General features: G+C 36.0%; 1 protein-coding gene across 3 annotated transcripts in view; it reads right to left on the minus strand.

Moving 5' to 3' along the window:
* The window catches only part of FSTL5 (follistatin like 5), a 364,104-nt gene that overhangs the window by 330,100 nt on the left and 17,944 nt on the right, over positions 1 to 16,060 (minus strand). For 2 of the 3 annotated variants that reach the window (XM_071556181.1, XM_071556177.1), the window contains exon 1: positions 4,082 to 4,115. The exons of the other annotated variant lie outside the window; for it this stretch is intronic. In XM_071556181.1, coding sequence (XP_071412282.1) covers positions 4,082 to 4,092 — 11 coding nt within the window. In that variant the 5' untranslated portion in view covers positions 4,093 to 4,115. Of the gene's footprint in view, positions 1 to 4,081; positions 4,116 to 16,060 lie in introns of those variants that run through there. 3 annotated transcript variants of the gene reach the window in all.

Here is a 16,060-nt window from a genome sequence, read left to right on the forward strand (position 1 = left end):
GTGGCAATTAACAAGCACTTTTAATTTGTAATTCAGTCCAAATTTTTATACTTACAGTTTCAGGACTGTGCACTAAAGTCCTGTTAGTAACAAATAGTTAGTTAAATTTTCTCTCATGAAAAATTATGACATATGTAATTTAACCTCTTGAAATATGTTTTTCAAATAATCAATAAATTATTTCTCCAAGTCAGAAGTGGTTTTTTCTTACATCTTTAAAATGTGTTTATAGCTAAAGAAAAGTTCCAGACTGACAACTCTAATGAGTAACACACCCCATTCATTTCCAGATTCAATTTTTTTCAGTCAAAATTCAAAGTAATCCTCCTCTTTTTTCTGTGTTCTTTACACTCCTATTTCAAGAAGCTGATTGAGTACCTGCATGCTACTACTGATAGAAGACAGGTTCCCCAATTCTAAGAGAGCAAATACAGGATAATAAATGAAAGTGAAACACTCTGAATTATTCTGAAGATGTATGTCAGTCCTCACCTAGAAATAAATTTCCCAGCATTATTACTACTCATTCCTTGGTCTCTAGGTTGAAATTAATGCTGGGGATCTGGAAAAGGAGAGCTAATTTCCTAAGTCACTTTGATATTTTGTCTAGTTTTTTTTTTTCATTTGAAACTCAAGACTTGTGTGTAATCCAAGGCATCCAAAAATTCCAAGATCCAGTTTACAAATAAATTTTAGTATGGATTTGAAGAAAATTGCAGTTCAAATCTGAGGTCTAATTTAGCATAAATCAAGTAGACATATATCCTGGGATTAAAAGACACTAGAGAATCTGAGGTATTAAGCAGGTTTTTTGAAGAATAAATAACTTAGTAATTTCACCTTTGTTTGATCACCTTTTACCCTTCCTTTCTTCAACAGTTAAACCATTCTATCAATGAAGGAGAAGTTCAAAGATAACAAGAACACAAAATGCTTCTCATGGGCTATTCATGGTACTGGCAAAAGGACACCCCATATTTTTACAGTTTGAGCACATTAGAGTTTCTAGCTTTCACTGTTGCTCACAAAGCTCTTTATTAGCAGAAGTAACTCATTTTGATATAGGTGACCAAGTCATTGAGTTTACTCTTCTCATTCACAGCTACAATATATACACTAGCTTGGGATAGACAAACTTTTTCCAGATTTATGAGTTTTGGCACTTGACCAAAAGTGAAGTAATTTCTGTCCATTTGTATAGTCTATTTTCCATGCCTGATCACTGGGACTTTAATGCATCACTGTTCTTATGCAGACACTGATGTAGGAGCTGTGCAGTCAGCATTGCACCATTACTTCACTAAGTAAATCTAAGCAGACAATGCTGCTCTAATACATCTTGACTAGTCTATCTGGCTAAAGGAACAGGACCCCAGGGTTGAAGGAGGCTCTTACATTTCTACAGGTTAGAGTTCATTTATTCTAGAGATGTTACTGCAGAATTAAAGAGGTATGTATTCTGACCCACAACAAATATGAGAACAATATACATCTTCATCCCAGCTGTATTCATCCAACCGTGTAATAATACAATTTAATAGGATTCCTGCCCGTTGAATTGTTAGGTCAGAGATTAAGGCTGTAATGCTCTTCAGCTGGTGCAGCATTTTATGCAAATGGAACTGTATGCAGTAAGAGTCTGAAGCCATGTGCACCCAGGAAGCAGCTGATCAACAATTTCACTATCTTAGTGTCTTGATTTTTAATCTTTATCAACAAACATTTAAAGACATTCTGTCAACTTGTCTTTTCCATATCTAAGCATGTTTGTGAAAGTAGAAATAAAGGATATTCAAATATTAATCAGACCTTTTCAATTTTTTTTCCTTCACCAAAATCACACACTGAGATGGAATATACTTAATCTAAAAAATTTTAAGGGTAAGCTTTCATGCTTTTCTCAGGGTATCCCAGGTTCTCAACATGGCCACAGAAACACAGAATATCTTGAGTTGGAAGGGACCCATAGATGCTATAAAAATAAAAATAAATAATAATAAATACAGTAGAAGTGGGAATGATAAAGTTAATTTTAGCACATAGAAAAAACCATTGTTTCTGGATAGATTTAATATAAATTTTTTGTTCTTGTTCAACTTTCCTTCTCTTTCTCACATAATGACAAAAGAAAATATTTGGAATAAATGCAAATATTTTGAAACAGAAAAAATAGGTCAGCTTAACAGCATTTAGAAAGATGTTTTACATTTATTTGACTCCAGTTATGAGCAAGGATTTGATCATCAATCATCCTAATCCCACCTGGGATGTTAAAGGTTGCCCTGTGGTGAATCTGACAGTACAGCAGCAGCAAGTGTCCCCCTAATAACTTTTATTGCCTGCACACAATAGGAAAGTATGGGAACCATTTTATGTTTTCCTTTCATTGGTGATGTACATCTTTTGACTGAAGAAGAAAATACAAATAGGCTTTCAACAACGAAACATCTAAAGACATCTCCTTCTTCATGGAATACACACAAAGCATTTACACATAACTTATGAGAGCTGATTTTTTAACAGAGATTTAGCTTAGGCTTTCACAAACATCCAGGTTATCACAGACCTTTAATACTGATCTCAAATCGTCCACTTCCTAAGGTTCATCTTGATTTTTTCTAGGTTTACCTCGATCTTAGTGCTGCCTCTCACTGCAAGTGACATTTAGCAGAGATTCTGAGATTGTGTGATCTCTACTGAGAAGATTTGCTTGACAACACTAGATAGAAATATTTCCCTACAAACACCAAATAACTTGTCCTACTATTTCATAACAGAATTACCTGGCAAGAACCTACTGGTATTCATAACCAGAATTCATTCCTAGAACAAATAAAAACATTTTTCCATTCTCAGCAACCAGGTGCTTCAAGCAGAAAAAACAGACAGCACAAATTTAAGAAAAATTGTTGATAGCCTAATTATATACATAGAACCAGAGGAAAATCCTCATGCTGCTGACTGACCTTCCAGGTATTGAATGAGAGAGTATCTGGTATAAGAAGTAAACTAGTGGACTGATGAAGATAAAGCACCACAATTTTTTTTGTTCCGTGCCCTCTGCGTAATCTGTTGAGCACATGTAAATGCAGCAGAGATTACTCCTTAGAAAACCCTTTTTCTTTATAGCTCTGTCACAGTAAATTAAGACATAAACATGTCTACTGAACAAATCAAAGATGCTAAATCTCAATTTAATATACATGCTATTAAGGTTAGAATAAAAGGTTCATTCCCTTTATGTTAATTTATGTCCAACTTCATAGACAAAAGTTTTACTGGTAACTTTAAAATTTCCTATCCTGAAACGTTTTTGTATTGAGATGCATCCTGTAGATTTCAACAACAGACATAGATAAGAAATTGCTTAGTGTCACAATATAAATGCAGTCGTAAACAATTATCAAAAGCATTATTAAGCACTGCTATCTGTGCAAGCCAGGGAATAATTTCATGCACCATCTCTGAATTCCCTGTCTATAAATATTTCTAATCCTCTACCTGTAGCTGTTAAAACAATTTAATATTTAATTGGTCTTTGAAATAAAATAAGCATTTAAATAAAGCAACTGGTAACATGGCTACATGGCTTCCTTTTGCCTTTTTTTTTAAAAACAAACAAACCACAGAACTTAGACTAAACATGGTCACCATCAGAGGTGATTTCAAAAGGATCTTCTACCATGAACAATAGCATCTTGGAAAAAGCCAGAGGAAAATTTGTTATTAGAATATAAGAATTTGAGAATATTTTATATTTTAATATGTTTACTTATCAGCACTAACTTTATCATCACGCTCTTTGAAAGAATTGCTACCACAAAAAATTTTTCATTACATATGCTCCAAGGAAGTATGTGGTTAAAAATAGACAGTTATGACAGAATTGACCAAAAATTCTATGTCATATTTAGGAACATAATACTATAATTAGAATATGGTGCATGCTGTCATTTAATTAACGTAGTTATGAGCACGAATCTTTCCAACCAGAAACACTGTTTCTAGTTAAACAGAATGTTGAAAATACTTGCTACTACAAAACAATTCTACTCCCTACTCAGTTTACTGATTAACTCACTTAATAAGCATCACTGACTCGCTCAGAATCCAACAGAAGTTACACCTCTTGGCAATCCAGGCAGTGTCACTTGGGCTTAATTTTGAGTAACATCTGGGCTCAATTCAAAGATTTCTTCCTTGCTCCATCTCCAATTACCTCCATGTCTGACTTGCCTTGATCTGAAATGGTAGCAGCTTCCTTCGCTTTCTTCTAAATAAAGGAAAGCATGGCATACCTCAGAACTGTTTTATCAAAACAGGAAAATTTCTTCAACAAGGAGCAAGTTTTGCCCCTACCACTATTCCTAAAAAGAAAGCACTAGAAAATAAAAAACCCAGACCAACTCCGCTCAAACAAAACAAAAAATTCCCCCAACCCCCCAAAAGCCAAACACCTAGAGATAACTTTGCCTCTAGTAATCTTTACTGAAGTTTATCAAAATATTTAAAAGCAGTAGTGAATGGAACTACAAAAACTATTACACTAGCTTATTTGAACATTAGACCAAGAACATGTGCATATACTTAAAAAGACACTTTCACTACATATGTGAATTCAGTGTCCTAAAGACACAAAATATCCTTAACTGTGAACATGTAACTTTAGTTGAGGCTTCATAATACGTAGAAATAAAAGCATGTCATTCTGTCTGTATAACGTTGCTGTAAGATTATATAATGAATCAGAAATTACTACAATGGGGTGTTCTGAGAACGTATTAGAAGAACATGTCCATTATCAATATGAATGGACAAAACTCATTTACACAAGAAGAGATCCAAAACTCTTTAGGAACCCTTCGGGAAGCCTGGTTACCTGGATAAAGTAATAACTTCCTGTGAAGCTGAAGTCAGATTAATTGGTTTGGGGTTTTTAACAAGTTTTTCATGACGACACAGAGATTCAGTCCCTCTGGAAAAAATTGATCTTACCAGAAGAAAATGAAATTCAAAGTGGCCTTCAGTGACAGCAGGCAAAGTAACTCTGTGCTTTTTTTTCCCCCGTACTTCATTTTTCTCACCCAGAAAATGGGGGAATGTTCATAAGACAGATAGAATGACCATTTTGTTTTGTTTAGGGGGTTTTTTGAGATAGTAATGAAATGAGCATTAAAAACAAAATAAAGCTAAGAACTTAACCAAACCCTCAAACAAAAAGCCAGTTAGTATTTCTACAGAGATATATGGAGCAAATGATTTGTGATTTTTTTAAAGACAGAGACATGGCAAGTCTATTTTGATAACTCTTTTGTCTCTTAGGTACTCAGGCAAATACAAGAAACCTCAGAAAGATCCATAGCTAGGGTAAACCAAGCTAACACTTCCAAATCCTTTCAGTTCTGGAAGGTGAAAGAAAGAATTTCCTAGCTCGAAAAAGAATGAGAAAAAGTGAGTGGTATCCATCCTACCATAAACTTTTGTCCAAACCACTGGTTTTTCTCTAAAAAAAAAAAAAGGAAAATAAAAATGGAAAGGGGAAAGGGGGGGCAGGGTGGAAAAGGTATCCTGGAACTGGGAATGACAGAAAACCCCAGAAAATGGGTTAGAAACCTTTCAAAAGAGACCTATGAAAGTCTATCATAAGACATTTTTCTGCTTAACCAGAACTATTTTGACTCTAGTGTGGCAGGCAGGCACGTGTCACGTGCAAAGACATAGCATATACAAAAATACAGACAGGAGAGCTAAGAAGTTGTTTCCTTGGCACCACATGAAAGAAAAGACAAAACAAATGTTAAAGGCTGTGTACCAGAATGACAAGCATCTTAAACTAATATGTGTGTGGAACAGAGATAAAAACCGTGTCCCAACAAGAGCCATATTTGTAATTCATGTAGGTACTTATTTGACAGGACACCTATTCAAGCTGGCTTTTTGTTCTACCCTCAAAGCAGAAAGAAAAAAAATACAAAAAAGCATTGTTATATTCTAAGTACTCTCCAACTGCTTCATGCTCTTTCCTACCACATCTCTCAAAATAATTTTGTTTCCTCCTTTTCTTTCCTCAGAGATTATAATTTTTAGTTCAGACTATTGAATTGTGATTGTGGAAGTCCCAGCAGAATAAGAACAAATTTTTAACTATTCAGTGTTATATTTTTTTTTTCATAATTTCTCCCACAATAAATGCTCTCATTTAAGTGTGACAAATACATCCATTGGGTCTACCATTTTAGGACATACACAAATATTCTTTTCTGCTACTAAAACAGCTCAAAATTTGTTGGCCATCTGTAATTACATACTTATGGAGCAGCCCAAGGATACCTTCTGCTTTAAGTGACATTTTAAAATTATCAAAGAGAAGAATAAATACAAGCCAAGTGTTTTTCCATCCATACAAACAGCTTCTCTTCTTGCTTGTGTAAGTCAAACCTTAACCCAAGCTATAATACAGTTCATTACACTTTTTACATGCATGGATAAGCCAGTTACTTCTGCTTTTACTCCCAAGTAGCAGATGTGCAGGAGTGTGGCCTTAGCAATAACTCTCATTAGAGTCAGGAATGCCACAGAAAGTTCATTCCTCTATACATCACTCTGAAGTGGAAAAATTCAAAAGGTTCAAATTTCAAGGGGATATCTAATAATCGAAAACCCAAATGTACTCAGAGAATGTTTCTGCACAGCTTGTGCGTATTCAGGACAGTATGACTATACTTCTCCATTAGGATTATGTTTATAATTATATGACATCAAAAGATAGCTGACTTTTCTTACTTGTATATTGAACAGAATATTCAAAAGGCTAGAAACATTATTGACATATCACTAAATCCTTTAGGGACACTCATTTCCCAAAAGATCAGGTAATGTAATGTGATTGACAGTATGAGAAATTAATCTACTAAAATTCTCAATTTTTTTTCTTGTTTTTACTATATTGCTGTTAACTGCACATTTTCTTTTCACTGCTGTTGAGGAAAGGACCATTATTTCTGTGTCAAGTAGTTTTATATGGCTTTTAAAAAGCTTTTAGACACAGTAGCTACATTTATGTTGGAATGTTTTTCAAGTGTTTTCTGCAGATGGAGAAAAGTCAGCAAGAGATGTTGCTTGTTTCCTTTTGTAAAACATGTAAATAATGACTGCCTAAAGAAGATTTGCATAAAGCATATTGTGAATTCCAATAACTAATCATAATGAAAATTAAAGGGTTAGGGAACATATTTCCCACAATAAACAAAAGAAAGAAGGTTTACAAAGTAGAGAATTTCTGTATGACATCACTATCGGTAACACTACATCAAAAGAATACCAAAAAAATCAATGATACCTTTCTTTCCCTCAATAAAAAAGAGCAGCTGAAATAAGCTAATTGCAGCAATTACGGTCTTACGTCTAGGACTTGGCTTTGAATTTTTTTCTCCCTTAACCTTCTCTTAGTTCCTCAGTAATCACAGCTACCAAAATGAAGCCCATCCAAGTCTGATTAAGCAAGAATATGATTTTAAATAATGAAGGGAGCAATCACAAAGAACAACAATGGTTTTTACATACACTTCGAAAGGGATTTGGGTGCCTAAAAAAAAAAGAAAAGGAAAATTAAAAAAATTACTTTCAATATCTTTACTTGGCAATCAATCCATCAATCAATGTTGTAAAAGTGAACAACTGTTATAGAACTGTTTTTCTTCCATGGCCCAACTTGGGAAAACATTATATTCCAAAATGATAATATAGGAATTTTATTACCCAAGATAATTTCATTGACTTCACAGAGGTGCAAATAACTAATAAGCATGACTGGATGCTCTCCAAAGAGCCTACACTTCTGCACACAGCACAGAAAAGCAGGAAGAACTGAAGTCTGCACACAGTTGCAGTTTTACAACTTCAATGGGACAACAGCTGAGTATTGGGACAACTTACAGGCTTGGAGTGCTGCTGTAAAGGAGACAGGCTTTCTAAAAATGACAGGCCTGTTAGGTGTGGAGGGTCACCCTTTGCATGAGAGCAGCAGGAACCTATGGAACTAAGCTGAAACAATGAACCAGACAAGAGCTGATGGGTCAGGATTGGTATGAGTACAGAGGTACCACTGTATGGGGAGGATGTCTGCTATAGGCTATCTCCTCAGGGTGAAGAAGTAAATGAGGCCTTTTTAAACAAATAGGAGAAATCTAATGTTCATGGGCTTTTGCTATCATGTGGGACTTGAACCACCACTGTCTTCTAGAGAACACAGCAGGCATAGGCAAGGGCACAAGTTTCCAAGTGATACAGAAGTCAATATGGGAGGATGCTTCACTAAACTTCATATTTAGAAACAAGAAAGCCTTGGCTCCAATGATAATGAGGTAATGGAGATCAAGGCACTGAGAAGACAAAATAAGGCAAACAGTGGCTTTAAGAGAGCAGATTTTGACCTGCTGGAATACCATGGGAAATAGTCAAAGAGAGGGGACCAAGAGACTCAGTTGGTTTTCAAGAATTGCCTCTTCCAAGCTCAAAACCAGTCCATCTTAATGAGCAGGAAATCAAGCAAAGGTGGCAGAGGATATGCATGGAAGAAAAATGAGTTCCTGATAAAAAAATAGATATAAAAATGAAGCGTACAGGAGGTGGAAGCAAGGACAAGTGACCCAGGAGGAATATAGATACTGACTGAGTGTGTAGGATTAAGAAAGGTAAAGTTCTTTCGCATCTGTATCTGGCAGATTTGATATTTGTACATACCACAGGTGTGAACCTGTGCCATACTTACATCTAGTTGATGTCTGTCACCATCATGTTTAGGAGATGACATATCTTCAATCAGTACTGCCTTTCAGTGTACCCTTGGTGCAACTGCATTACTGATTAGTATTGATATTCCATCCCTAAAATCACTTGTGATCCCACTACCTCCTACTTACCAAAACCAGAAATTGCAGAGGGTAGAGGTATTGTCTTAACTAAAATAGCCACATTTTGCAGTGATATCTACTCTCCTGACCTATGCAAAGAGAATTAAGTGGGGGAACTCATGAATCTTAAACTTGAATCTGAATACATATGGTGTGCAAATTTGTGTGGTATTGGCAATCAGAAAGGCAGTACTTTATGCGCAGATAGTCTTACTTTAAAAAAAAAGGTACATCCCATATAATTCTTCTCCTTTTATTGTTCATCCATCAGCAAGGTAGAAATATATAGAACAGGTGTGCTTCTATTTCTGATGCTAATAGTAGAGAAACCACAATCAGTTGCAGTTGACTACTGCAATTTGTGGCTTTCTACAAAGATTTAAGGGGCATTCCTTTATTTTTCTACATGTGATAGACAACATTTCATGATGCAAAGTTAGAATGTCTCTTTCTTAGTAGGCTTTTTGTAGAGGTATTTTTCATTATGTAAGTTAGATCTGTCTGGATCAAAATAATGTAAAACAAGATCTATAGCTCTAAATTTCACCCCTTGCCTGGTGAAGATTCATCAGGCTACATAATAATCACACTCTTCTTTGCATGTGTTCTACAAAGAGAGCACAGTTTTCAAAAGATGGTATTATGATTTGCAATATTCATTAGATGATCATTCTCTATTTCTCAGAGTCTGTGTAATAATTCACTAAGTTACTTTTATATTTCCTCTTATCTTTTTAACTCATAACAAAAAAATAATCATACTTTGCATACTTTGCATAATCATCTAGGCAGAAAGACTCGAAAATATTTTACCTGTAAGACTGCAAGATTATCTGTTGTGGGTACAGGACATTTTACAACTGGACCATCTATTATGCAGCAGAGTGTAAAATATGAAATTAAGTGACGTAGAGCTCAACTTACTGGCAATATAGGCAATGAATAAAAATCACAGAACAGTTTACCAATGTTAGTATTGAATTTCCACATGGAAGCCACAAGGATGGGCTGCTATTATATCTTACATATTACCATAGCATGCCTGCATACATGAACTTAATTTTTTGTCTGTCAGCTTATTGACCCTCAGATTCATTCACTGCAATCACACTCTTGAGGTTTGATAGGTTCTCATCAAGTACTTATTAAACTTTATGAGTATTTCCTCTCTGGTTTTTGTTGCTGAAATTCATTTTACACAGTGCTTGTGCTAGATTTGTGTTGCAATTTTCAATTTTCAAGAAATTAAGTATGATTTTGGAGGAACACTTAAGGATCTAAATCTCATTGGCTAAAAAAATAATTGCAAAAGTGCTAACTAGAGAAGGTTGGTTTATTTATTTTTCCTAAACAAGTGGAACAGGCAATGCTTGAAATTTAATATATACAGATACCATTATTTCTCATTCAGCTCCATTCTGAATAATTCCTCTCTGTAATTCCTACCATGTTGTAATAGAACATCAATTCCTTTTTGCAGCATTAAATCTCTTCCTTCCTTTAATGTCTTATGAAAACATGTCTTAAATAATAAATGGTAGATGTCTAGGGAGAAATAAAGTCCATAAGGTATAATAAATACAGTTAACAAAAAAAGGTTTGGGGTGGTTGTTAGGTGTTTTGTTGTTATTTTTAAGTAAAATAGGCCTATCTGTTATCAGTAATGGTTTCTATGATGACAAAGTTACTAGAGTCTTCCCTTATTAAAACAAATAACTTCAGTTCTCAGACTTTATGGTTCCAGTAAAACATTTTTCTAACAGCAAGGGAAGTGGATACAGTACAAAACATCCATCAACAGCACCACTCATGGCCATATAACCAGCTTTTCCATCACTGTATACAAGAAATGGCAATTGTCTTTCTGCATCAATAGGAACAAACTGAGACACATTTTAGGGCAAAAGAGAATCTATTATTTCTTTTGTCTCATTATCTGGTGATTCAAACTACTAATGTTTCTAGCAATTCTTGTAAGCTTCCCTGCTGGAAACATTCTACTTAGCAGATATGTACATTAAATAAATAAAGGAGGGCTACCTTGCAAAGCTTTGTGCTGACTTACTAAAAGAAAAAATTCAGTTCTGAGTAAGTATGACAATTGACTGAACATGAAAAGCAGAAGTGGAAAACACTTGAATTTATGTAAACACATAAAGCATGACCATGATGGAATAGTGAAGGAATACAAAAACATTTTGAAGGTACAAACACAAAAGGTAGTATTTCATGATTCAGATTTATCAATTCAGATGCCTTTCAAGAAAATAATTATAAGGTATTAAAGCTCATGATATTTTATAAAAGGAGCTAAAAACCTATAGGAATATTATATTAAAAACGGGACGGTATTTGGAGAACTGAGTTTGGCCCATTTCCTGCTTCATACTATGAAATATTAACTTCAAAACTTCCACCACCAGTGCAGAGCCAGACTTGATGAAAGAAGTAGGGACACATCAGCATAATTATTGGCATAAATAATTTTCAGTATCATGAATTATGAACAGTGTTCACATCAAATTATCCAAAGCTTGTACAGTAGTTGTTTCTATAACGAGTGCTGTTTTCTCATGGGTCAATATTCTTGACAAACTAGTTAGCTGGAATGGCTTTCTTACAAAAAATAAACAAGAAAATAGTACTTCCTCAGCTAACTCTGAGAAACAGCACTTACACAATAGGTAAATTTTGGCATGTTTATTGAAAACTTGTCCCCTTCCAAGCTGACTTCATTAGTTTGAAGCCAGAATAATTACTTCTTATAGTACCTACAGGAAAAATACTGGAAGCAAAATGAGCTCAGTGGAACATCTGGTCTTCTTTTAATAGTATTCATAATTTAAAGAAGTGACTTTATGGGTATAGCACCCTCATTCTTACCAATCCTTAACTATAACTTTGAATATATGGTTTATTGGGCAATAGGAATATTTTTATTTAGCCATTGAGATTATAATTTTGGCCCCACGGTTACTGCATTGCCTAGCAAAGTTAAGGGATTTGGTCTTACTAATACTACTAAAAATAGTGCCAAAAACTAAACACTGAAACAGAAGGAAAAAAAAATCCCCAACATCCACAACTTTAGGACAGGCAAAAGCCTTTGCAATTTGGTGCTATAAGACCATGTGCTTTAGCAGGAAGCATAGACAAACAAGAGATCAGCATATTTGAATAAATGGGTTGAGAATGTACTACTCACATTGGAAAAATTTTATAGGTTATTTCAAGTAGCTCCAGTATGGCTCAAGGGACCAATTGCCCACTGAAGGCTGATGTGCATTAAAGCATACTCTTGTAAAGCACCTGTAATTTAGTTTTGTCTGAGAGTATTCCAGTTCAAGTACTAATAAACTTCTCCACACTATCAACCAAAGCACAGAAAGCAAAACAACCAGGCTATTCACAAGAAAAACAGACTTCTATTCAAAACTAAATGACTAATGTTCACCATACTGAGACATCATATTGAGGTGCTACTAGATATATCAGACTTTTTCATAAAGTGGAATTCATCAATGTTCATCTGATAACAAGCAGATTTGTTAAGGGATAATGATCTTGCTACTGATTTTAAGAAACATAAAGCAAAGGGGAACATTAACCAGGAGCAAGTAAACGTTAGGATGGACAGGGGATTCAATCCAGCCAGCATGGGTTTAGGAAGGGCAGGTCCTGTCTGACCAACCTGATCTCAGGTGACCAGATGAGGGGAAGGCTGTGGATGTGGTCTATCTAGACACTGTTTCCCATAAGGTACTCATGGAAAAGCTGGTAGCCCATGGCTTGGACAAGTGTACCCTTTGCTGGATTAGGAGCTGGCTGGAGGGTCTGACCCAGAGAGTGCTGGTGAACAGAGCTGCATCCAGCTGGCGGCCAGTCACCAGTGGTGTTCCCCAGGGATCTGTGCTAGGTCCATCTTTATTGTTCTGTGGTCTATCTTTCTTGATGATTTAGATGAGGGGATTGAGTCCATCATCAGCAAATTTGCTGATGACACCAAGCTGGGAGGGAGTGTCAACCTGCTGGAAGGCAGGAGGGCTCTGCAGAGGGATCTGGACAGACTTGAGAGATGGGCTGATTCCAATGGGATGAAGTTCAACAAGGCCAAGTGCCAGGTCCTGCACTTTGGCCACAACAACCTCCTGCAGCACTACAGGCTGGGCACAGAGTGGCTGGAAAGCAGCCAGGCAGAAAGGGACCTTGGGGTACTAATTGACAGGAAGCTCAACGTGAGCCTACAGAGTGCCCAGGTGGCCAAAAAGGCCAATGAGATCCTGTCCTGTATCAAAAATAGCGTGGCCAGCAGGACCAGGGAAGTGATCCTTCCCCTGTTACTCTGCTCTGGTGAGGCCACACCCTGAGTACTGTGTTCAGTTATGGGCCCCTCAGTTCAGGAAAGATATTGAGGTGCTGGAGCAGGTCCAGAGAAGAGCAACAAGGCTGATGAAGGGACTGGAGCATAAGCCCTATCAGTAGAGGCTGAGGGAGTTGGAGTTGTTTAGTCTGGAGAAGAGGAGGCTTAGAAGTGACCTCATCACTGTCTATAACTTCCTGAAAGGAAGCTATAAGCCAAGTGGGGGTTGGTCTCTTCTCCCAGGCACTCAGCAATAGGACAAGGGGGCACGGGCTCAAGCTTTGCCAGGGGAAATTTAAGATGGAGATGAGGAAAAATTTCTTTACAGAGAGTAATCAGGCATTGGAATGGCCTGCCCAGAGAGAGGGTGGATTCACCATCCCTGGAGGTTTTTAAACTGAGATTGGACATGGCACTGAGTGCCATGATCTAGTAAATGGACTGGAGTTGGACCAAGGGTTGGACTTGATGATCTCGGAGGCCTTTTCCAACCCAATTGATTCTATGAGTCTATAAAACTTTCAACATGGAATCAGAAAAGAAAATATTCTTATTCATAGTACAAGGTAGCTATTCTTGCAAACCATAGTCATCTTTATCAGACAGATAATAATTGGCTGAATCTCAGTTTTAAATCTCTACAAATATCAGTGTGCAAACTGAGCATTCCTGACTCAAGTTATGTCTTGCTGTCAGTGATTTTGACAAGACTTTCAGCTTGAATTCACCCTGTCTTCAATTTATAATTTAATGGCCTTTTTCTTTAATTCCTTTTTCTTCAGCTAAGGAATATAAATGATGGAAGACTCAATGACATCTGTTACGACAGTTACATATCAATACTTATGGATAGGTAGCTACATCTAAACAGGAACAGAGTGAACCCTAATGTAAATAGGGAGCTTTGGACCTCACATATATAATGCATTTGATTACATGTCCCTAAGAGAGGGAACAGGGCAGCCTATTAAATCTTCTTTTAAGTACATGAGTAGATCAAAAGCCTCACAGTTAGCATCTTGGGAAAATTTTTGATGATGAATGGTCCTGTAAACACAGTGATTAACAAGAACAACTGATAGATGATCTCTAAAAGGCTAGAAAATGACACTAACATAAAATGCTCATTTGTTAGAGATATTTACCTTACACAAGTTTTACTAGAAATTGAAAAGATTTATATGTAGTCTTAAACAAATGAAGGAATAGAGGAGGGCATAAGGAGAAGATAGGGTATGGAACAATTTGGCTGCCTTCTGAAATATGCCAAATTAAACTGCAATTTCAAATCATGCATTTCTTTGGACAAAAAGTGTTTTAAGCTCCACAGATTAAATTCTATCTGGTAGAAAATTAATGTAATTAGTTGCTGTTTTGAGGAGATCACTGAAATCAGTAGAGTACCTCTTTGTAATTAGTCCCAGAACTCAAAGCTATTAAGTTGCCCTTATTCAGCAAAACACATATATGTGCACTTTAATGCCTGGTAAGATGTTTTACAGAATAGAATTTCTAAAGTGTAGCTCATATTCCCCATGAAATGTGTTTCCATGAAATTACCCACCCTTGTCAATGCCAAAACCTCCAGTTCCAATCTGAAAATGGGAAACAATTGTACCATGCTAGTGAGATGGCAGGAAATACAGAAACCCACATGGTCAAACAGAACATTTCCATAAATTTGTGTTCCAAATCTTTCAATTTCCTGAAGCATTCCAAACCACAACTGGTATTGTCCTTTTTGATACTGAGCTATAAAACGTAGCTCCATGATATTTACATCATCATTAAAGTGCACTACACAGCACAGTTTTAAGTAAGAGGGTAAGACAGAAGAGGATTTTATGTCTTTAGCCAGCAATGGTTGCATGTCTTCCTGGTTTTACAGAGCTGGTGGATATTACTGCTCCAAGATTCTATATACCAGTCAGCAAAGCAACTTTCAGTATTGTACATAGCTGATAAGTCCACACTCTTTAAAGGTTACTATCACCATCTAGTGGCAATCTGAAGGAGTTTAGAGAGCACATTCTTCAGTCTGGTGGGGGGTTTATAATGAAATAATATATTCAGATATTTTTTACTCGTATTGCACTCATTTAAGCCCATCAGCTTCATATTTGGCTAGCATTTTAATTCAGAATCTAATTGTCATTCAGGCAATTGATAGCTTCATAATATTTGTTAAAAACTAAAAGTCACCTTTCCTTACTGTTTGCTATTCCTTTTTAAATAGACCCTTTCACATAACTCTTGAAGCCAGACACAGGTCTGCCCACAATATTTAGTATAGATCTATAAAATTCTTACATTTTTAATTCATATATTTTGCAGAATAAATTAAATAACTGCCTACAGTTATTACTGTACTGGTTTGGTTTGGGTTTTTTCAGTATATGTGAGATTTACAGTCTCACAGAGATTGCTGTGTAACACTGTTTTAAGGATAGACTGCTCTCAAGGTGAAATATCTTTATCTGTGGTTAAGAAACAAAATCTTTTCAATAGCACTGTTCCAATGTTGTATCTATTACCTTCCCAAGCCACCCGTTTTCTTCTGCTCTCCCCATTTTCCTATATGCAATATATTGTTTAAAAAGAATAAAAGCTTTTATTATATGGTAATCTGCAGTAATGACATGTTCCCGAAAACAAACATGTGCCTCTAGTAAATGCCAGTTCTCAAAGTTACTATGTAGCAGTAAAATCACTGGACTTCACTAAACACTTTTCACAGAATAGGAATATCAGCATTTGCTGTTCTGGTATAGTACTACTACTACTATTC

Source organism: Pithys albifrons, chromosome 5 (assembly GCF_047495875.1).
Source record: "Pithys albifrons albifrons isolate INPA30051 chromosome 5, PitAlb_v1, whole genome shotgun sequence".
Classification (NCBI taxonomy): Eukaryota; Metazoa; Chordata; class Aves; order Passeriformes; family Thamnophilidae; genus Pithys; species Pithys albifrons.